Raw genomic sequence first — 21,465 nt, forward strand, 5'->3', positions numbered from 1 at the left:
CTGCTGAAGCCAGTGCATGTCCAGGCCCGTCTGAAGTTTGCCAGAGAGCACATGGATGATACTGCAGAGGATTGGGAGAATGTCATGTGGTCAGATGAAACCAAAGTAGAACTTTTTGGTATAAACTCAACTCGTCGTGTTTGGAGGAAGAAGAATACTGAGTTGCATCCCAAGAACACCATACCTACTGTGAAGCATGGGGGTGGAAACATCATGCTATGGGGCTGTTTGTCTGCCAAGGGGACAGGACGACTGATCCGTGTTAAGGACAGAATGAATGGGGCCATGTATCGTGAGATTTTGAGCCAAAACCTCCTTCCATCAGTGAGAACTTTGAAGATGAAACGAGGCTGGGTCTTCCAACATGACAATGATCCAAAACACACCGCCCGGGCAACAAAGGAGTGGCTCCGTAAGAAGCATTTGAAAGTCCTGGAGTGGCCTAGCCAGTCTCCAGACCTCAACCCCATAGAAAATCTGTGGCGGGAGTTGAAAGTCCGTGTTGCTCGGCGACAGCCCCAAAACATCACTGCTCTCGAGAAGATCTGCATGGAGGAATGGGCCAAAATACCAGCTACTGTGTGTGCAAACCTGGTAAAGACCTATAGTAAACGTTTGACCTCTGTTATTGCCAACAAAGGTTATGTTACAAAGTATTGAGTTGTATTTTTGTTATTGACCAAATACTTATTTTCCACCCTAATTTACAAATAAATTCTTTACAAATCCTACCATGTGGATTCATGGATTTTTTTTTCACATTCTGTCTCTCACAGTTGAAGTGTACCTCTGGTGCAAATTACTGACCTCTGTCATCATTTTAGGTGGGGGAACTTGCACAATCGGTGGCTGACTAAATACTTTTTTGCCCCACTGTATACTGGTAATTATTTTAGGTTATTTAATAGGAAAGAATGTTTTACTCATAAATATTCATTGATTAGGTGTAATTATGTCTCTCAGCATTAAAAATACATGTTGCTCCGCCATATTGAATACAGAGACGGAGATGTCTAATCAGTTTGTGTGTGGTTACAGACCGGCTACTTATGCAGTACCGCCGATATGGACACAATTAATCATGTGACCCTGCCCTCATAGAGGGCTGGCTAAACATCAGCTGGTTATAAGCTAGCATCTGTGAGCTAATGTTAGCCTCGAGTGTCCTAAAAATGACACTTTTCCTCTGATAAATAGTTTGGCTACATTCTCAAATCATATGAACACTTAATCAGTTAAAGTCTAGGAGTCCAACAATGTTAGCTTCACTTCAGAGAAAGGTTTACCAATGCTGGCTAACAGCGGCTAGCAGCAGCTAACAGAAGCTAACAGCAACAAAAACAGCAGCGCTAACTGACAAGAAGGTTCAGCAGCTCACCTCAGTATCCCTGTCATCAGTCTGAAATAAGCTTCCCTGACTTGTTTCAGACTCCTTTGAAGCTTTTACAGCGTCCTCCAGAGGGAACAGATTTGGATAGAGTCATACTTATATGTGAGATTAATGAAGTCTGAGTAACTGAAGCAGATTTTTAAAACTACACTAAAGATCAGTGCTGGTTGGATCTAAAGCTGGAAGCAACAGAATATCTCGTAATTTTTGGTTTACATTTGTAATCGTAGAATAAAGAAAGCTTTAATGTTGGTTTATATTCAACATTAAACGTAAAACAAATGTTGGGGCTAAACCAGAGTTAAGCTGTTATTAAAACTGAGAATGTAAATAAAATGAGTTTCAATTTTACTTTGATGTCATTTATAATAAGTGAGCTGCAGGGTTGATCTGATTAACCGGCATCAAACCGTTCCTGAGCAGGTAAATCGAATCAGAGTTGACGGTGTTTCTGTGTCCAGGTGGAGTCAGTTCAGAGATCTGGTGGATCAGAAGAAGGAAAGCCTGAACTCGGCTCTGGGAGTCCAGAACTACCACCTGGAGTGCAACGAGACCAAGTCCTGGATCAAAGAGAAGACCAAGGTACCAACAGAGCCAAATTACCAAAACCGGCGAACGACGAGAGGCGTGATTTTTACACGAACCACTCTGTGGTGCCTGATCGATCTTTTTGCCCCCCGTCTGTGTGCAGGTGATCGAGTCGACCCAGGAGCTGGGGAACGACCTGGCCGGCGTCATGGCTCTGCAGAGGAAGCTGACGGGGATGGAGCGCGACCTCGTGGCCATACAGGACAAGCTGAGCGACCTGGGAAAGGAGGCGGAGCGTTTGGGCTCCGAACACCCGGAACAGTCCGAGGCCATCAAAGGGCGTCTGGCTGAGATCACCGGCGTCTGGGACGAGATGAAAGTAGGCTTTTCTCCCCGTGTCTGTATATAACTACCAAACGGAGAATTTGGTGCCGCTAATCATCTCCTGGCTGTTTTCAGGACACCCTGAAGAACCGGGAGGAGTCTCTGGGCGAAGCCAGCAAGCTGCAGCAGTTCCTGCGCGACCTTGACGACTTCCAGTCGTGGCTGTCGCGGACGCAGACGGTCATCGCCTCTGAGGATATGCCCAACACGCTGGCCGAGGCCGAGAAGCTGCTGGCCCAGCACGAGGGCATCAAGAACGAGATACGCAACTATGAGGAGGACTACCAGAAGATGAGGGACATGGGTGAGATGGTGACGCAGGGCCAGACGGACGCGCAGTACATGTTCCTGCGACAGCGGCTGCAGGCGCTGGACACCGGCTGGAACGAGCTGCACAAGATGTGGGAGAACCGGCAGAACCTGCTGTCCCAGTCTCACGCTTACCAGCTGTTCCTCCGGGACACCAAGCAGGCCGAGGCCTTCCTCAACAACCAGGTGAGCTCGCCGTTCCATCTCACCTGTGCTCCACGGTGTAGAATCTGAAACCTCAGTTACCATGGATACCAGACTACAGGAAATGGTTCAGAGGGTCATGTGATGTGAGCACAGAGTGAACCGCCGTCGCATTAATGATGCTCACAGTCTCCGATCTGCGACAACCGTCACATGATTTTTGCCCAGATCTCTCCCTCTGTACCCCAAGTGCATGCTGGGACAGAATCCAGCTTCTTTCTTTCTTTGCATAACTTTTACCCAAATAAAAACCTTTAGCTGGAAACGGTGAGTCAGAGGTATCAAATAAAGACGCCTCAGTCTCTGAGCTTCACACAGTCAGAGAGCTCAAACGTCCCGCAGAGGATGTCAAAGGTCAAGTAGCTGCTCAGCTGAGAGACGAGAGTGACGGGACGTGAGGTAGTTCAGAAGTTCAGCCAGCCCTGTGATAGGTGAGCAGCGTGAGCATGGCGCTCGCTGTGCGATCAGAGGCCTCGGCCTGCGTCACAGTCCAGGATTCAAAGAATCATCAGCTGTGATTTCGAACACTTCAGATTAGAAATGTTTCTGGTCGTGCGGCTGTTTTCTCAGGTCACACGCTGCCACCTGCTGGTGAAAAGCCTCCATTACAGCCACGTGTTTACCCTCAGCGTGTGATCTACAGCAACTCATTTCTGTCCGCTTCAGCTCACTCACACGTTTTCAAGCGAATATGTTACGTTTCTTTTACCAGTTACACAGAACATTAATTAATAAAAACTCCAGAACAAATGGTAATGTCTCTGTGTTCGGTCTTCTCCTCCTCTGGCAAAATGGTGGAAATCCTGATGATGATGATGATGATGAAGGCTGTGCTTAGCCAGGCTGCTCATTAGTTAGCGGAGATGGGAGGATTACATCAGACGAATTAAAGTTTAAGCTGGAGCCTGGTGGCTGTGGCTCAGGCGGAGATCATCTCAGTGTAACAACCTCAGCCTGCTTCCTTCACTTTAACGTAGAAGTTCGATGGTTTTGAGATTGTTCTTACATTTCATTCTGAAACAACCCCTTTAAGCTTGAAAAAGCCCCACCCCTCTCTATGACATCATCCAGATGCTAGTTTTTAACGACTCCTCTGCGTTCCTCCACCAGGAGTACGTCCTGGCTCATACAGAGATGCCCACCACCCTGGAGGGCGCCGAGGCTGCTATCAAGAAGCAGGAGGACTTCATGACCACCATGGACGCCAACGAGGAGAAGATCGGCGCCGTGGTCGACACCGGCCGCCGCCTGGTCGCTGACGACAACATCAACGCCGAGCGCATCCAGGAGAAGGTGGACTCCATCGACCAGAGGTGACCAAGAGTCTGTCAGTGTGTGAGAAATCGATCCGGGAAGGGAGAGAGGATCATTTGATGATTTCCTGTTTACGATACATGTGACGATGTTAAAGGGAAACGTGAGCTTTACAAACTTTAACCTTCTTGCAGAAAAACGAAACAAAATAACTTTTGTTCTGCAGACACAAGAAGAACCGAGCGGCTGCCAGCGACCTGCTGACGAGGCTGAAGGACAACAGAGACCTGCAGAAGTTCCTGCAGGACTGCCAGGAGGTAAAGCGCCGCCATTCAAAACACACGAAACATCCAGAGTGCGGAGGGCTTAGCCTCTGCTTCAGCTGCTGCCGGTGTCTGAGCTCGTTTGCCGGCTGTGTGTCCTCAGCTGTCCCTGTGGATCAACGAGAAGATGCTGACGGCTCAGGACATGTCGTACGACGAGGCCAGGAACCTCCACAGCAAGTGGCTGAAGCACCAGGCCTTCATGGCTGAACTGCAGTCCAACAAGGAGTGGCTGGACAAGATCAACAAGGTGAGCAGGGAGGAGGCGGAGTCAGACCGAGGAGGGAATCGGAGGACTGAAGTACGCAGCACAGATGAGCCCAGCAGCTGTTAGAGTACGAGAGCAGCCTGTCGGTGCTGGGTGACATCACTGAGAGCAAAAGCATCATTTTCAGTTGGCAGCATAAACGTCACACATCCTCGTATATCAGCACAAATATGTAAAAGAGTCCCTGTGACATCGCCTGTTTTAAAGCTGCCGTGTTTCTAAGCTGTCATCCCTGAACTCAGGAGCGTTGTCCAGTCCAGACCAACCGCTTGTTTTCTGCTCTGACGATTGGTTGAAACCTCCTGTGCCGCAGGACGGGCAGACGCTGATGGCAGAGAAACCAGACACGGAGGCCATGGTGAAGGAGAAGCTGGCGTCCCTGCAGACGATGTGGGACGAGCTGGAGTCGACCACGCAGACCAAAGCCAAGTGTCTGTTCGACGCCAACAAGGCCGAGCTGTTCACGCAGAGCTGCGCCGACCTCGACAAGTGGCTGGGCGGGCTGGAGGCGCAGCTGCAGTCGGACGACTACGGCAAAGACCTCACCTCGGTCAACATCCTGCTCAAGAAGCAGCAGGTGAGGACGAGGTTTCCTTTCAGTGTGAACTATAAACTGTATATCTGCACGATGTTGGCTAAAAACACTTTGTTATTGACTCTATCAGCTGTCGGAGGGTTTCCCTGTAAACTGGTATTGGCAGTGATGCATGAAGGAGGAGAAACCTGGACCTTTGATTTCAACAGCAGGGCGGGTTGGGCCCCAGCCCCCCCCTTCTTTAGGCACGCCCCTGACTCGTGTTATTCTGCACAGAAACAGCTTTTTTCATAATCAGATAATTATTGATTGATTGAGCCGAAGCTCGTCGTTACTGCGAGTCCTCCATCGCCATGCTTTCTAAGCAGCTTTTACATAATTCAGCCTCACACTCGCTCCTCTTACGTAATCGTTCACTGGAGTGTCGAGCCCACGCTGAGAGCGCGGACAGCCGTGTTTGTGAGGACCTCGCCGTTTTTCCACTGATGATGGTTTTAAAGGTGGAGGTCCTCGATGGTGCCGACGATGGTTTTATTAATGTAAGAGTAACAGGGAGGTCCTCACAGAGATGGTAAAACAGGAGCGTGTGTGTGGTGTTGGAGGGAGATCATTAGTGTTTGATCTGTCAAACAGAGAGAGAGGAAAACAAACCTCCTCCTCCTCCTCGTCTTCCTCGCTGCTCTAATTTTAGTTCAGGCTGTCCTGTTTCTGCTGCAGACGTTCGTTGTGTTTGTCAGTCGCTTCTCGGACGTCAGGAGATTTTTTATTTTACATTTTTGACAATACTGAAGGAAAATAAGACGAGGCCTCAGAACCAGTTTTTAAAATTATATTCTTTAAATTTATAATTTTTTAACACTGTTTGGTTCTTCAGTGAGCAACACTGTTTTTAATTTAAAGTATTTATATTTAATATTGTCTTTTTATACATGAATTCTATTTTTAATGCAAACTTTATGATTTGATTTATTTCTCTATTTTTGACTGTTTTGCATTTTTACTCATTAACTGAGTTTTGAGCTTCTCTTATTTATTTTATTTATTTTTGTTTATGGTTTCTTTTTGCTGCTTATATAGTATTTTATTTTTAAAATGTTGATTTTATTTAGTTTTTAGGTCTTTGTTGCATTTTTTAATATTTTGATTTTTCGGTGGATATTTCTCGCTTTGCATTTGCTCCTCATCAGAATATTTTCTGAAGGTATTTTATTAAATTATTTCATTTTCCTCGTTAAAGCAAAAAGATGCAAATAAAGCAACATCGTGCCGACGATTGAACCGAATATCAGAAAAACTTTCAGCTCTGTTGAAACAAACTGTTTGTCTTAGACGTCATTCACATATTTTCTGGGGGGGGGTTGCGCTCGTGTCTGTGGCTGCAGCGGCGTCTTCTCCCCGTCTCACCTGTAAACTGTCCTCCTGCAGATCCTGGAGAGCCAGGTGGATGTACGTCAGAAGGAGGTGGAGGAGCTGCAGAAACAGTCACAGGCCCTCAGCCAGGAAGGGAAAGGCTCCGAGGAGGTGGATGGACAGAGAGTCACCGTGGAGAGGAAGTTCCAGACGCTCCAGGAACCACTGAAGAAGAGGAGAGACCACCTCATGGCCTCCCGGGAGATCCACCAGTTCAACCGAGACGTGGAGGACGAGATCGTAAGTTTTTAATGTAACGACCTCTGAAGGTGAAAATCATCTGGGCCCAACAAAAAGTTAGTAAAATACAAAATTAATGGATTAATTTGTATTATATTGTGTCAAACATTAAAAGTAAACGAATTTGGAGATGAATGAAAATGAATCAAAGAAAAACTTCAGCAAAAAAAGTCATAATGCATGAAATGGAAAATTAAAGAAAATATCCTTTAAATACTACAACAACACAAAAAAGTACATAAATAATTTATGTAATTTTTAATGTGATTTTGGTCCTTTAACGATGACACACATGTTTTAATAACATGAACACAAACGTCGTCTCCACGTTTCTCAGAAACGACTTTTGACAGAAGTCGTTTCTGAGAAGGAACCAGAAGTAAAAGCGTCAGAGAGGAAGTTGCAACAGCTGCTGCAGTCACACTGATAACACTGATGTGGGAATAACAGGTGACGTGTGTGTGTGTGTGTGTGTGTGTGTGTGTGTAGCTGTGGGTGGAGGAGAGGATGCCTCTGGCCACTTCAACCGACCATGGACACAACCTGCAGACGGTCCAGCTCCTGATCAAGAAGAACCAGGTACGCCTCACCTTTACCTGCAAACTGCACGTTTTTCACGCTGATGGTTTTTATTTCTAAGCACTTCCTGTTTGGGATTAGGGATGGGTATCGTTTAGGTTTTATCTGATACCGGTGCCAAATCGGTACTTTTGAAACGGTGCCGGTGCTCAAACGGTGCTCAAACCGGTGCTTAAAGAATGGAGAACACAAAATTGGTCCAAAAACCTCTCATGTTCAGCTGTTTTTTGTAAAAAGATAACAATGTTAGCCTTTTCTGCAGCTATAGGGCATATATGGTATCACTCTTGGCTGGAAGCAGTGCTTAATCAATGGAAAAAACACAAACTTTGTCCAAAAACCTCTCATGTTTAACTGTTTTCCACTTTTTCTTTGGTCATTTTAGCCTTTTTGTCCAGGGTGAAGGGAGTATCTGCCATCAAACAAGAAGACAGCCGCATGTAGCTATGATGATGTTTGCTAGTTCACCTTACATGCATTAATTCAATAACGTGGTTAGCCTACTCAACGTAAATTACACACGAACAACATGAAGCTACTCACGCAGAGAAGAACGGCTGCTGCTGCCATCAAATACGGCGCATTTCTCGGCTTTTAAAAAAAAACGCTATGCGTCGCCAGCTGTTTCATCAGATTTGAGGAGTTACCTCCTTTGACAGTATCACAGTATCAGCTTAAAGCACTTGTTGCTGCTGAGTTTGCATATTTTGCTGTGAAGTACAGCCAGACTTTTGACCGCTTTGCCTTGGGCATTTTTAATCTGTAGCTCTGCATAAAAGAACGTACGTACCTGCCCCCGCCTACTATCCTCGGAAACGTAAAACGATTGGCTAGAAGTGTATCACAGCTCAGGAAAAAAAAGCACCGAAATGTGCGCTGCTTTTCGGTCTGGTTACTACCGTTTATGATGGCACCGGACACCGGTACCCATCCCTATTTGGGATTTTTACAATATTTCAATATAAAAGCAGTAAAGCCTCATATAATCCTCTCTGTGACCTTTGACCTTCACAGACCTTGCAGAAGGAGATCCAGGGCCACCAGCCTCGCTATGACGACATCTTCGAGCGCAGCCAACACGTCCTGCGCGAGGACAGCCCGACGACCGAGCTGATCCGCCAGCGGCTCGCCGACCTGCAGTCGCTGTGGGAGCAAATCAAGAAGGAGACGGAGAAGCGCCACACCCGCCTCAGCGAGGCCCACGAGGCGCAGCAGTACTACTTTGACGCCGCCGAGGCCGAGGCCTGGATGAGCGAGCAGGAGCTGTACATGATGTCAGAGGAGAAGGCCAAGGTGAGGGGAGGAGCCGTGGGGGGGTGTGGAGAAGACGGACGCTTTCAAACTAGCAGAGCTCTGACACGTGAGATCCGGCTGTGTGATGGAAACCTGAGTTAGGTTTTAGTGCACTGGCACCTCAGTACATCCTCTTACCAAACAGAGTCAGGTGGATGTGTTCAGATTTTCAGAATAAAAGCATCTCTAAGGACAACATTTTCCCCGATTCTTTTCCTGCAGTTCTCTCTGACTGCCCTGCAGCAGCCCTGTGTTGCATTCAGGCACAGTGTGTTTGACCCGGTCCTCTTGGCTTTAGAGAGCAGCGTTGGATATCTCTGAGCAGGAAAAAAGACGTTAATGAAAATCTTACAGCCACTTAATCTCATTGGCTGTATGTTTGTTGAGGCTTTCCTTGTATGTCTCTGTGGGTGTCTGTTCTGTTTCAACTGTTAGATGTTTTGAAGGCCAGATTACTGAGTTAAGTTTGGTGATCAAACTGTGGGAGCATCTCACCTGCTGATCAGAATTCCACTGTGCATCAAAACTGGAGCTCCGACTTCTCAGACGCTCCGTTTTCTTCTGTTGGAGCACTTTTAGCATCTTTATCCGACCAATAATATGGCTGCTGTGGGGTTATTGTGCTAACACGGTCCAGACCAGGACTAGCAGACAGCTAGTGGCTACAGCCAACTGTCAGTCAAAGAGGCCACGCCCCTAATAATGCAAGTTTTAAGCCTAAATATAACTTAACCCGGTGAGTTATGAAGCAGTTGTTATATTTGTCTCTGACTCCTGAAATGAACCCCAGAGAAACTGTTAACGTGTCTCCTCCAGTACAGAAAACCTGTCCTCTGCATATAGAGACACTTATTCTACTTCCTGTCTTTTACTTCCTTTTAATCTTTAATCTGTGACAAAAGTTGAATCTAGTTTTTATGAAGGGGGGAAATGACCCACAGAGAACAGAGTGTGTGTCAGGCTGTGAACATGTTTGGGAGTCTACGGGGACAGACTCACTGCTGGAGCCTCTAGTGGACGTTGGAGGAACTGCAGCTTTTAACCTTTTAACTTTGCTGTAAAATATCTTTAAACAGCTTCATGCTTTTCTCAAACACTCCTCGACTCTTTGAACCATCTTGAGGAAACATCCTGCACGATTTAAATAAAGATGATGTTACAGAGAGTCGGTCGGTCCGTGTTTCTGTCCTCATGCCTAAAAACTTCCTCTTTCTTGGTTTTCGGGCACCTCCTGTTTCCTCTCTTTGCTTTTGTGTTGGTATCAGACTGTTTCTGCTGCTCAGCTCACTCTAAAAACTCTGGAGGCAGGTGATGTTTTCACTTTGGTTTTTCTGTGGCGTCAGTCTCAGGTGAACTCTGCAGGTGAGGGGAAACTGTCAGAGCTGTTTAACAGTCCCGACTCTTCTCAGCTGTCCTTCCACTGCCTTCACTTTTCTGTTCCTCAGCATCTCCTCTCCTTTCTCACTTCTTGTTTCTGATTCTTTAATTTAGTTTCTTTTTGAATCATGTTGGAAAGTCCAGAGAAATCTGAGCTTTTGCTTTTGCTAAAATCAGCCTGTGTGCGTCTATAGGACGAGCAGAGTTCGGTGGCCATGCTGAAGAAGCATCAGATCCTGGAGCAGGCGGTGGAGGACTACGCCGACACCGTCCACCAGCTGTCCAGCACCAGCCGGGGCCTGGTGGCTGCCGGGCACCCCGACAGGTGAGGTCGTTTTCCTGCTTTGTCACAGAGAGGAATGAACTTGGCGAATAATGAGGATTTAAAATCTGTCCTGCAGCGAGCGCATCGGCATGCGTCAGTCTCAGGTGGACAAGCTGTACGCCGGCCTGAAGGATCTGTCCGAGGAGCGCCGCGGGAAGCTGGACGAGCGTTTCCGCCTCTTCCAGCTCAACCGGGAGGTGGACGACCTCGAGCAGTGGATCGCCGAGAGGGAGGTGGTGGCCGGATCGCACGAGCTGGGACAGGACTACGAGCACGTCACCGTGAGTTACTCGATCAGCCGCCTCCTCGCGCCGTGCAGGCGCCTCTGAGGTTCTTATGGAAGCATAAAAACCCGACGTGTCCATATAAAAACGAGTGAAAACAGGACGTCACAAAGACTTTAAGGCAGCACGTCGTTTGTGAGCATGCCCATTTCTATTTCCTCTCCTCTTGCAGATGCTGCAGGAGCGTTTCAGAGAATTCGCCCGCGACACGGGCAACATCGGCCAGGAGCGCGTGGATGGCGTCAACAAGCTGGCGGACGAGCTGATCAACACCGGCCACGGCGACGCCGCCACCATCGCGGAGTGGAAGGACGGCCTGAACGAGGCCTGGGCCGACCTGCTGGAGCTCATCGACACACGGACGCAGATCCTCGCCGCCTCCTACGAGCTCCACAAATTCTACCACGACGCCAAGGAGATCCTCAACCGCATCCTGGACAAACACAAGAAGCTGCCGGAGGAGCTGGGCCGAGACCAGAACACGGTGGAGACCCTGCAGAGGATGCACACCACCTTCGAACACGACATTCAGGCGCTGGGAACGCAGGTGAATATTTCTCGTCTCCCGCCGAGCCTGTCCGAGCTCTCGTCCCGTTAAACGAGGTCGTCCTGATTATCTTCAGTCTGCCTCTCGCTGAACGATCAGAAACTCATAAACTGATATTGTCCAATGAGAAATGAAGGCAGTGACGTTATTTAGAGCATGCTGATGGAGACTGTCGTGACTCTGATTCTGTAGCTTCATGTTCAGTTTTTCCTCCCTCGTGTGTTTTTAAGCTGTTCCGTATGCTGAAACGTTTCCGTGCTGCTTCCCTCGCAGGTGCGGCAGCTTCAGGAGGACGCCGTTCGCCTGCAGTCGGCGTACGCCGGAGACAAAGCCGACGACATCCAGAAGCGAGAAGGAGAGGTGAGCCTCGGTGTCGGGCAGCAGAGGTGCAGAGAAACCACATCAGTTCACTCTCGCCCTGATCTTCCTCCTCCTCTTACTGACCAATAAGCGCTGATGTCGTGACGTCACGTTAAAAGGCTGTTTGCCTCGCGCATGCTGCACTGCTGCCGCACTAACACCGCACTCTTCCTGCGCAGCTCAGCCGCTTTGTCACATGAATAATTTTAGCTCTCTGAGACACTCGGACACGAGCTGGAGTCACAGATCGAGAGGTGAAGGGAACGTTGGAACTCCCAGAAACATTTTAGGATGTTACAGGGCATGGTCAAAATCCTGGGAACACACTTCCAGCTTTGTGTTATTCCCATAATGAGGAAAAATCGTTTAAAACCAGAGTTCAGGTTTAAGCGTCAGAGGTGAACGGGCGCGTGGTCGCTGCCGTGCGCGGCGTGCAGAATCGTGCACGGCTCACCGCTCTCCATTAAAATGCAAGTTTAATATCTGATTGCTCCGCCCACTTTTCCAAAACAGAGAAACTGGCGTTGCAGTTTGAGGTGAGGATCGTTTTTGGACTCATAAATTTCATGCTTTTAATGATTTAATCACTTTTTATGCGAGTGTGCAGCAGTGTAACAAACAGAGTCCAGATGTGCAGTCCTAACACGTTTCGCTCAGATCAGCGTCTTTGTGTGAAGGTTACTGTTCACGACGTGCGTGTTCCTACAGTCACGGCTGCGTGCGCCCGTCGAGCTCGACACGAAGCCTCATTTTCATATCAACTGTTTTTACTCTTTGCACTCGGAGCTCGCTGTAGAAACGTGTAAGCGTGACTCCATCTTTGCCCGTCAGCTGAGGTTACAGGCGAGGAACAGGCAGTCTCGTCACCTCCAGCTCTCGCGTGTCCTCAAACGGCTCAGCGTCACGTTTCTGTAAATCTGGACAGTTTAATTAAACGTTGGTGAAAAACCTTCAAATGAGGATTTGACTCCAGAGAGGAGGCGACGTGCTGGGCTGAAAGAGAAGCAGCTGAGCAGCTCGCACACCTCGTGGCTCCGCCTCTTTTTGTTTGGCGGTCCGGTGCTTTGCCAAACAGGGATTTGCAACGTTTCCGTGTGTTTTTCATGTGTAAGATCTTTATGTTGGTAAACAGGGTTTACAAAGAGGTTCAATGTAACATTTTAAAATTACACATAACTCTGTTATTGTAATCACATTCTAACAATCCAGCTTTTTGTGCACTTCAAATATGTTTGCAGAACTCTGGTGATTTCTGTTGCATTATGTGCATTATCCTCTTGGCCAGATCGCTCTGAAAGAAGACATTTTAAATGTCAACGAGACTTTTCACCTGGATAAATAAAGGATACGTAAACGTCACTGCCTTGTGACAGGTTGTTTGAGGCTTATGAGAGATACATTGTTTCATAGACCAACAAGTTATTTATAGCAGTTTAAATGCGAGGAATCATTTCTTGGCACTGGCATTAGTATTTTTACGGGGGTGTGGTGCCGATACGGCGTCACTATTTGTGCTTTGTAAACACGATGTCGCTCTGTAACCTTTAACATAGTAAAAGGATCCTAAACAGGCCGACCTGCTGTCGGCGTTCCTTCATTGTTAGGAGAATGAATGATGGCGCTGTAGTGCTGAAACTCTTACCCGTCCCTGCTTCCGATTGGTCAGATGCCGACTGGCTGTCATGTGACCTTTGAGCCCACTGGGATAAGTGAAGCCAGGTGAGCAGAATCCCGGACTTGTCGTCAGTTCGGCTCTCGGGTTTCGGATTCGCCGCGATGAAGAGCAACGTCACGCTCCAATAAAGTGGAGCCGTGCTTCGTGCGAGCTGCTGGGTTTGCTCCGTATTCGTGTCGGTCCCGCCCTGCTGGAGCTGGACTGTTGATGCTGAGCACTGAGTGTTTTTGATGGCGTTGTGTTTTGACCATTCCCTGTATGTCCGTTTCCTCCCTGACCGCCCAGAGGAGAAAGGGAGAGGTGAGACTCTGTTTACCACAAACGTCGGCTTTGCATCAGTCTTCATTTTGGCTGCAGTTTTAGGCTTCCTTTCCTCCAGTCTGACTAAAATGTTGATGAGCCGCAGTAACATTTTAGTCCTTCCCATGCAGCTTAGTGTTTCCCGCAAACGCTCCGAACATTTGTTCTTTGTCTCCGCTCGCCTGGGCCGCAGAGGGGGTTAAAACAAGCGCTGCTCGTAGTTTGAGTCTGCTGACTCGGCAGAGACAGAAGACAACAGGCTGACAGGTTTGGCCTCCAGCGAAGCTTCTTTCAAACTCTTTTTAAATAGTTTCCGTCTTCCTGCACCTTTAGCTACCAGAGCGTTCAGCTTGCAGTCCTCCGCAGCCACGACTCCGTCAGCTGACGAGTCGCAGAGTCAGAGGGGTTATTCTGAAACGATGCCGGTCAGCCGGGCTGTTCGGCTTTGTAAGCATTCACCGAACAACCCGCCTCCTCAAACACAGTAAAAACATCTGCAGCCTGGATTCATCGAAAAATGTTACAAATACAAGACAAAATCTAATAAAAACTCCCAAATAATTCGATCAGTTTGATGGACTTTAATGTGCAGATTCACATAAACGCACGTTTCTGCAGAAAGTCACCAGTTAGTAACAAACAATGTAATCTTTAACATTAGTAATATGTGAGGTACATTTAAAGACAGCTCAGCAGTTAGTGTGAAAGCAATGTTTTCGTTCTTACAGCAGCTTTGAATGATTCACAGTTCAAAATAATCCTTCTTTATCTGATCCCCCCCAGGTCATCCCATCTGAAACGGCTTTAGCTCCTCCCACTTTAAAACAGCATTGAACTGATTGGCTACATGTTGCGATCCCCTCTCTGTGACATCATACAGATCCCAGAGTACCGTATTATTAGAACCTGATCGTGTTTGATATGAACCTGAAGCATGAAGCAGGATCAGTCCACGCTTCCTTCTCAGATAGATGATATATCCTGTCTGCTTACGTCATCCGAACAGAGCCATGAATAAATAGATAACAGCTGATGTAATAACTGATGGAAGTGCTGCTGTTTGCTCTCCAGCTTTGGCCTCTGCAGTCTGCACGTATGACTTTTTATTTGCTGGGATTGGCTTTTATTTGCGCCCTCAGGCTGTGACGCTCCCCGACAGCACAGCTGGACACCTGAAACACTAGATCTACTGCCCCCCCCCCCCCCCCCCTCCCCCGTAATGATCTGAGTCTGGATGTCATCACTTCCTGTCCCCCTCCCTGATTCTCAGAGGCCCAGCCGGCTCCTTTTAGCCTGCATTAATTAAACCAGGTCTTCTGAGCCTCTCGTCACTCGGGGCTGACCGTCGCTCTTTGTTGTCTCCTCCCCCTCAGGTGCTGGAGGCCTGGAAGAACCTGCTGGAGGCGGCGGAGGGCAGGCGGGCGAAGCTGGTCGACACCGGAGACAAGTTCCGCTTCTTCAGCATGGTGCGCGACCTGATGCTGTGGATGGAAGACGTCATCCGCCTCATCGAGGCTCAGGAGAAGCCCAGGTAGGAGGCACGGAGGGGGCGGAGCTTCCTGTAATGACTGTATCCCTTTACAGGTTTATTATAAAACTCATCCTAAATGTTTCTGAATGTTTGGGATCAGAAACGTCGCTCATGTGACGCCGTGCTTGTTTTCAGGGACGTGTCGTCCGTGGAGCTGCTGATGAACAACCACCAGGGCATCAAGGCGGAGATCGACGCCCGCAACGACAGCTTCACCGCCTGCATCGAGCTGGGCAAAGCCCTGCTGGCCAGGAAGCACTACGCTTCAGAGGAGGTGGAGACTTCTCACATTTCTCACTCGGAGCGAGCACGCCAAAGCTGCCGCGAAATCCTTCATTACTCTGTTTGTGGTGATGTCATCGCTTTACTGAAGTCATGAACTTTTGAATCTTTCCTCCTCGCAGATTAAAGAAAAGTTGCTTCAGTTGACGGACAAGAGGAAAGACATGATTGACAAGTGGGAGGACAGATGGGAGTGGCTTAGACTGGGTAAGTGCCTCCGTGCTGTTCAGTTTATAGTCCGAGGTGAGCGGGTGGATTTGGGTCTAAGGTGTGGATTTGCTTCCAGTGCTGGAGGTGCACCAGTTCTCGCGGGACGCAGGTGTGGCTGAGGCGTGGCTGCTGGGACAGGAGCCCTACCTGTCCAGCAGGGAGATGGGGCAGAGCGTGGACGAGGTGGAGAAACTCATCAAACGCCACGAGGCCTTCGAGAAGTCGGCCGCCACCTGGGAGGAACGCTTCGCTGCGCTGGAGAGGCTGACCACGGTGAGCGCGCACCACGAGAAAGCGCCGTCACCGGATTAAATCTCAGCTCTGAAAAACGAGACGTTGACTTTGTTCTTCTGGTTCCAGATGGAGTTACTGGAAGTGAGAAGAAGGCAAGAGGAAGAAGAGAAGAAGAGACAACCGCCCGCTGAGGCCCAGCCCGCCGACGCTGCAGCTCAAAGGTAGTTTGAAGTTTCCTTTGTGTCGGAAACTTCTGGATGCTGTAAGCAGCGTTTTGACTGTGTTTAAGACTCGGCCGTATTTCCTCAGGAACAGCTTTGTGTCATCGTCAGAGTCCTTTCTCCTGTCACTTTTCACAGACACACATGTACAGTTGCCATTTGTGTTATTATGACAAATATTTTAGATTATTGTTGTTACAGCTGTTAATGAATGTTTGCACCTAAACCGTGCAGCCTGCTCGCCGCGCTCACATGAAGGTTTTCAGTTTAATCGTCTAACTTCGCCAGCTGAGCGAGTTCGTCCGGACGAAGCCACTGAGGTGCGTCTAACTCTCTGCGTCGCTGTGCTTTTTGCAGGGCGGGCGAGCCGGCGTCTCAGAACGGGCTGCCGTCTGACCAGGAGTCTCCCAGGGTTAGTTACCGCTCACTCACCTACCAGAAATACAGCGGCACCCTGCAGAGCCGCAGGGGCGCCGCTGCACCCTGAGCTGCACCCACATCACACACACACGTCCTCGCATCAATCTCCAGCATTCATCGTTTGCTGCTCCTTTCTGATTATTAATGTCTTATTTTAAAACGAGTTTAGCTTTCCAGGTGTAATCTTCTTCTCTGATATTTGTTTACTGACATGAGGAATCACAGCTGATGGGCTGTTTTTAAGAAAGCCTGCAGATGCAGCCTTTGCACTTCAGCATCACCTTTGAGTTTGAGACCTTTTACTTTGGTGGGAACTTTTAATATGAACCAAACTTCCCTGACGTTCCAGTTTGTTCAGGCTGGACAAAGACGGGAGGAAAGCAGTGTTTCTGCTCTTTCACTTTCACACACAAGAACAAACCAGAGTTTTATCCACTCCTCATTTGTCTTCCCCTCCATCTCCTCTTCCTCTCTCTCAGCTCGACACTCCTGTCATCCTCTCCCCTCAGTTCCTTATGTTCCTGCTGGTTTATGTCATCATTTATAAACTCACCCTGTGGAATATGAATGACTGAGGATACAAACAGAAAGACACTCAGAATTAGCCTTAAAGCCACAAACTGCCACTTAAAGCATTTGTTCCATTTTCATAGAAGAGATTTTTTTCTCAAACAAAACCAAAGACAACTTAAATCAGTTTATCAATCATTAAAACTGAGGCTGATTTATCCTGATGTTAAGAAGAAGCACGTCTTACTGTTCTTGTCTTACAATAAAACCTTTAAGTTTAGTTTGATCGATAACACTTTCAATTCAGTTCAGTTTTATTTGTACAGCACCAAATCAGAACAGTCGCATCAAACCCAGAGAAAAACAATCACATGACCCGCTATGAGCGAGCACTCTGGTGACAGCGGGGAGGACAAACCCCCTTTGAACAGGAAGAAACCTTTACGTTGTCAGTCTGTACTTCACGCTCGATTCCAAACAGATGAAATGAAATATGTAACAAATACCTTAAATAACTTAATAAAAATAGACACAGTTTGAAAAGATATCTTGATAAAGCAAAAAAGTCTTGAATTAAAAGTATAATAAAAATATTAATGATGTAAATTTATAACAAAGTAACTACAGTAATACAGGTTGTAGCCAGTATGAGGTGCCTTCAGCCTGTTGTTGCGATTTGCTCACTAAATATAGTAAATCATGACTCATGTTAGTTTTTGTTTGTAAGAACACGTGACGTTATATTTAAAGTCTATCATTGATGCCAAAGTTTTAAAAAATCCAAAAACAAAGAAGTGCACCTACCGCTCCACCTGTGCCTACGTCCACAGACCATTCATAAAACACGTGTCCATCCTTTTCATGTAACTCTGTTAAACACTCTATTATCTCTTTAATATTGTACTTATAAAACCATTAAAAGCATATTTGTGCATTAATGTAAGTTACACCGAATTAAAGAGCTGATCTATCAGCTGACAAAGTGGAAACTAAAGGGAAAGATGATAGTAACACATGTATAACTGCACTGTTTAACAGTGAACTCCATCAGTGGACACCAGAGGCAGCCCCGGACTTACATTTTCACCTCCAGCTTTCCTTCATGTTGTACTTACAGCCTTTACGACTCATTTGTCAGAAACCCATTCCTCATAAGGGACGTTAATACTGTGACATACACCCAGTGGCCACTTTAATAGGAACACTCTAAGTCCAATGCCATCGGACTTTTTGAACTTGCCTTAAAATCAATCTTGTGTTCCCGCTGAGGTCATAGTTGGCGTTGTGTAGCCGCTCCGCTGTATTCGGCCCCTGAGTGTACGTCCACTGCTGCTCGCTACATGCACTCATTGCACCTACAATCCATGTTAAAATCATTCCTCATGTAAAACTGATTCGCCACACGTCTCACCGTGTGAGTTTCTCCTCATTGTATTTATTGCTGTTGTATCACTGAGACGCTGTTTCCTGTCTTGTTTTCATTGTTTACTGTTGTCGTTTCCTTTTTTCTGTTCACGGTTTGTTTTTGCATGTAGATGCAGTTCGTTCAGTCGTTCCCCGACTAACACACATTCCCCAATAAACCCGTCAGAACCAACCAGTCCACGTGTTGTCCATGCATACTTTTCACTTTTCTCTCCATGTACAGTGTTGGTGTTTGTGTTGCATGCTGTCACCATCATTAGCATTTCAGTTGGATGTTCTGTTTCTGCATCTAATGTTTTTCACCAGTTTTCATCCGGGGGCTTTCCTTTAGTGAAATATTTTTAGTTATTTTACAAAGTCAAGAAAATACGGAGCCCCGCAGAGGACATGGGAGAAAAAAAAATTAAGATGGACTTTTGCGAGATCTCGCAAAACAAACTCGGGATCTCGCAAAACAAACTCGGGATCTCGCAAAACAAACTCGGGATCTCGCAAAACAAACTCGGGATCTCGCAAAACAAACTCGGGATCTCGCAAAACAAACTCGGGATCTCGCAAAACAAACTCGGGATCTCGCAAAACAAACTCGGGATCTCGGAAAAGTTTTAGCCGCATTCTTCGGACGCTGGCTCGAAGCCGACCGGGAGGTCGAGGCACGATGTGCCGGGAAAGCGGTGTTCCTCCCGGCTGTAGTAGGTCTCGACCTCCCATTAGCTTCGAGCTAACGGGAGGTCGAAGGCCGAAGAATGCGGGATCTCGCAAAACTTTTGCGAGATCCCGCAAGAGTCAGTCTTAATTCAGTCTTAATTTTTTTTTCTCCCATGTCCCCTGCGGGGCTCCGTAGCTTCGAGCCGGCGTCCGATCCCGAGTTTGTTTTGCGAGATCTTGCAAAACTTTTGCGAGATCCCAAGTTAGTTTTGCGAGATGTCGCAAAAGGTCAGTCTTAATTTTTTTTTTTCTCCCATGTCCCCTGCAGGGCTCCGTAAGAAAAAGATCAGATAAGCAAAGTGTTTGGTCCACTGACAAATCCAGTATATTTCAGTTCACTCCAATAAATCAGCGTTCCTGCTGTAAAGAAGAGAAACAGTTTGTTCTACAGCGAGTCTGGTTTTACCTGTTTGGATTTAATCTGTACAACGTCTGCACAGGCTTACAGATCTAATCCTTCAAGTTACTGAAAATTATCTTCTATGTACAAGTTTATAATTCGCTAAGAAGGTTAGTTTCTAACGACTACTATCACACCAAAGGTTCAGGCTCAAGTTTAAATTCAATGATAACAAAATCAGCGCAGTCTTTGGAGGATCGCATGGCTGTTGGCATCGGTTTAGCTCTTCAGTCATTAAGTAATTGTTCTAAGGAAAGACTGCTAAGCAGTAAAAAATGGTCTTTGCTGTCAGGTGCAAAAATGTTTAAAAATCAAACAAAAACCTGCTTCTGCGCCAGGCTTCAATCGTTCTTCTGGAATAGTTGGTTGGATTGAAGTGGCCCAGTATTTGGTGGAGAAAACACTGAAACAGGAACACTTGGATCTGGTCTAGTCTTTAACAGGCTCAAGTAAAATTCTTAGGAAAAACTGCTGCACTACATATATGTAATAGTAGTAAGTTGGGGCCCCTACATCTGATCCAGACTATCCTTTGGTGAGAGTTCCTAGGATTGATCCAAGTCCTAACAAATCCCTTCAATAGCTGGTCGAATGTTTGAGAAGCAGAACGCTGAAGCCGTGAGGAAACACTCAAGTAAAATCTCAGAGGATAACCCGAGCCCAGTAAAGTCTTCAAGCATCAGTTTCGCTCTCCGTGAGATCTAAATGAAAGCTCCCGGGATCGGTCCAGCTCTTCAGTTAAAGCTCCCGGGATCGGTCCAGGATCGGTCCGGCCTTCGAACCGCCCATTCGTCCATCCCTTGAAGAGCTCAGTAACGGGGTAATAAGCATCCGGTTGGAGTGGGTGTGGTGTGGAAAAAGTCAAATCTGTTTATGATACTAGGCCAATCGCCTTCTCCCCTCACCAACAATGACGCCCAGTAATGACTTCCAAGCAATTTTGTCCATAATTGTTTGAGTTTTTTTTGGTGTGTTTTTTGGTCTCACCTGTGCTGGCTTCTCCCTGTCCTCCTCTTTCTTCACGCTCGCTACCGTGTTGTGCGTTTCTGAGTGGTGTTGGGACTGTGCATGTGGTAAAGAGTGTAATCACAGCATGTTTGCAATCTTAATTAATACAAATGTTGTTCTAATCACTGCTGAAATTCAGCTCAGCTCACACCCAATAACACTGAGCTAAAAAACCGCTGCTGTACGAGGCTGACGTAGCTGATGTCAGAGGCTCGGTGGGCCAATCAGAAGCCTGCATAGTTGTGTTGGTTTGAGCAGTTCAGAGGTAGGAAAGTGGGTTTATTAACCTGATACAGGTGACCTGTTCATGTTCAGCTTTGTAGTTTTATACTTGGACCATACTAGGGTAGCTTTGCATGATCAATACTTCAAATTACTTTGGGCCACTCTCCCATTAACCCACCTTTTTTCTGGTCCAAAGATTTCTGACCTTTGGACCAGCCAGTGGGTGGGGCTTTCACTCTCTGACATCATCCAGATCCAATTGTAGAAAAAATTAGATGAGATGGTGCTCAGAGCAGTCTGCAGGGTTTTGGTTCATTACTGCTTCCTCATTAGTAGAGACGTTGGTCATGTTTAATATGAGCGCCCACCACTGGAACAGGAGATGTATGACAGGAAGTTCGAATGGATTCACTTGACCAGTTGGCTGGCCAAAGTGGTGACGACACTGGAACCTCTGAGCCTCAGGTGTTGCCGCCAGTTTTCTTGGATTAACTTGTTTTTAATTAAGTTCTTGCCAACAGACATACTGCAGACCGCAGGCATGTGGTGTTCCTGCATCGGGGCAATTAATAACAACAATCATGTGGCCTGACATGAACTGAATGTCAGTTTAAAGGCAACAGAGAGCGAGATGATTGGATCCGTCAACTCAGAGTAGATGGACCCGATGGATTCCCTCAGCTGGTTTGGTTTAGTCCACTTTAAT

General features: G+C 47.1%; 1 protein-coding gene across 2 annotated transcripts in view; it reads left to right on the plus strand.

Annotated features, from left to right (window-relative positions):
- LOC309720238 (spectrin beta chain, non-erythrocytic 1) overlaps positions 1–21,465 on the plus strand; it is a 101,698-nt gene that overhangs the window by 74,612 nt on the left and 5,621 nt on the right. For both annotated transcript variants that reach the window (XM_082556939.1, XM_082556938.1), the window contains 20 exons: positions 1,852–1,972; positions 2,082–2,297; positions 2,378–2,797; positions 3,926–4,128; positions 4,296–4,386; positions 4,496–4,642; positions 4,974–5,237; positions 6,621–6,845; positions 7,335–7,424; positions 8,439–8,717; positions 10,289–10,419; positions 10,496–10,700; positions 10,876–11,250; positions 11,524–11,610; positions 14,959–15,116; positions 15,252–15,390; positions 15,521–15,605; positions 15,685–15,881; positions 15,969–16,063; positions 16,421–16,475. In XM_082556939.1, coding sequence (XP_082413065.1) covers positions 1,852–1,972; positions 2,082–2,297; positions 2,378–2,797; positions 3,926–4,128; positions 4,296–4,386; positions 4,496–4,642; positions 4,974–5,237; positions 6,621–6,845; positions 7,335–7,424; positions 8,439–8,717; positions 10,289–10,419; positions 10,496–10,700; positions 10,876–11,250; positions 11,524–11,610; positions 14,959–15,116; positions 15,252–15,390; positions 15,521–15,605; positions 15,685–15,881; positions 15,969–16,063; positions 16,421–16,475 — 3,583 coding nt within the window. The remainder of the gene's footprint in view (positions 1–1,851; positions 1,973–2,081; positions 2,298–2,377; positions 2,798–3,925; positions 4,129–4,295; positions 4,387–4,495; positions 4,643–4,973; positions 5,238–6,620; positions 6,846–7,334; positions 7,425–8,438; positions 8,718–10,288; positions 10,420–10,495; positions 10,701–10,875; positions 11,251–11,523; positions 11,611–14,958; positions 15,117–15,251; positions 15,391–15,520; positions 15,606–15,684; positions 15,882–15,968; positions 16,064–16,420; positions 16,476–21,465) is intronic.

The sequence above is a fragment of the Aulonocara stuartgranti genome, assembly GCF_965226115.1.
Source record: "Aulonocara stuartgranti genome assembly, chromosome: 13".
Lineage (NCBI taxonomy): Eukaryota > Metazoa > Chordata > Actinopteri > Cichliformes > Cichlidae > Aulonocara > Aulonocara stuartgranti.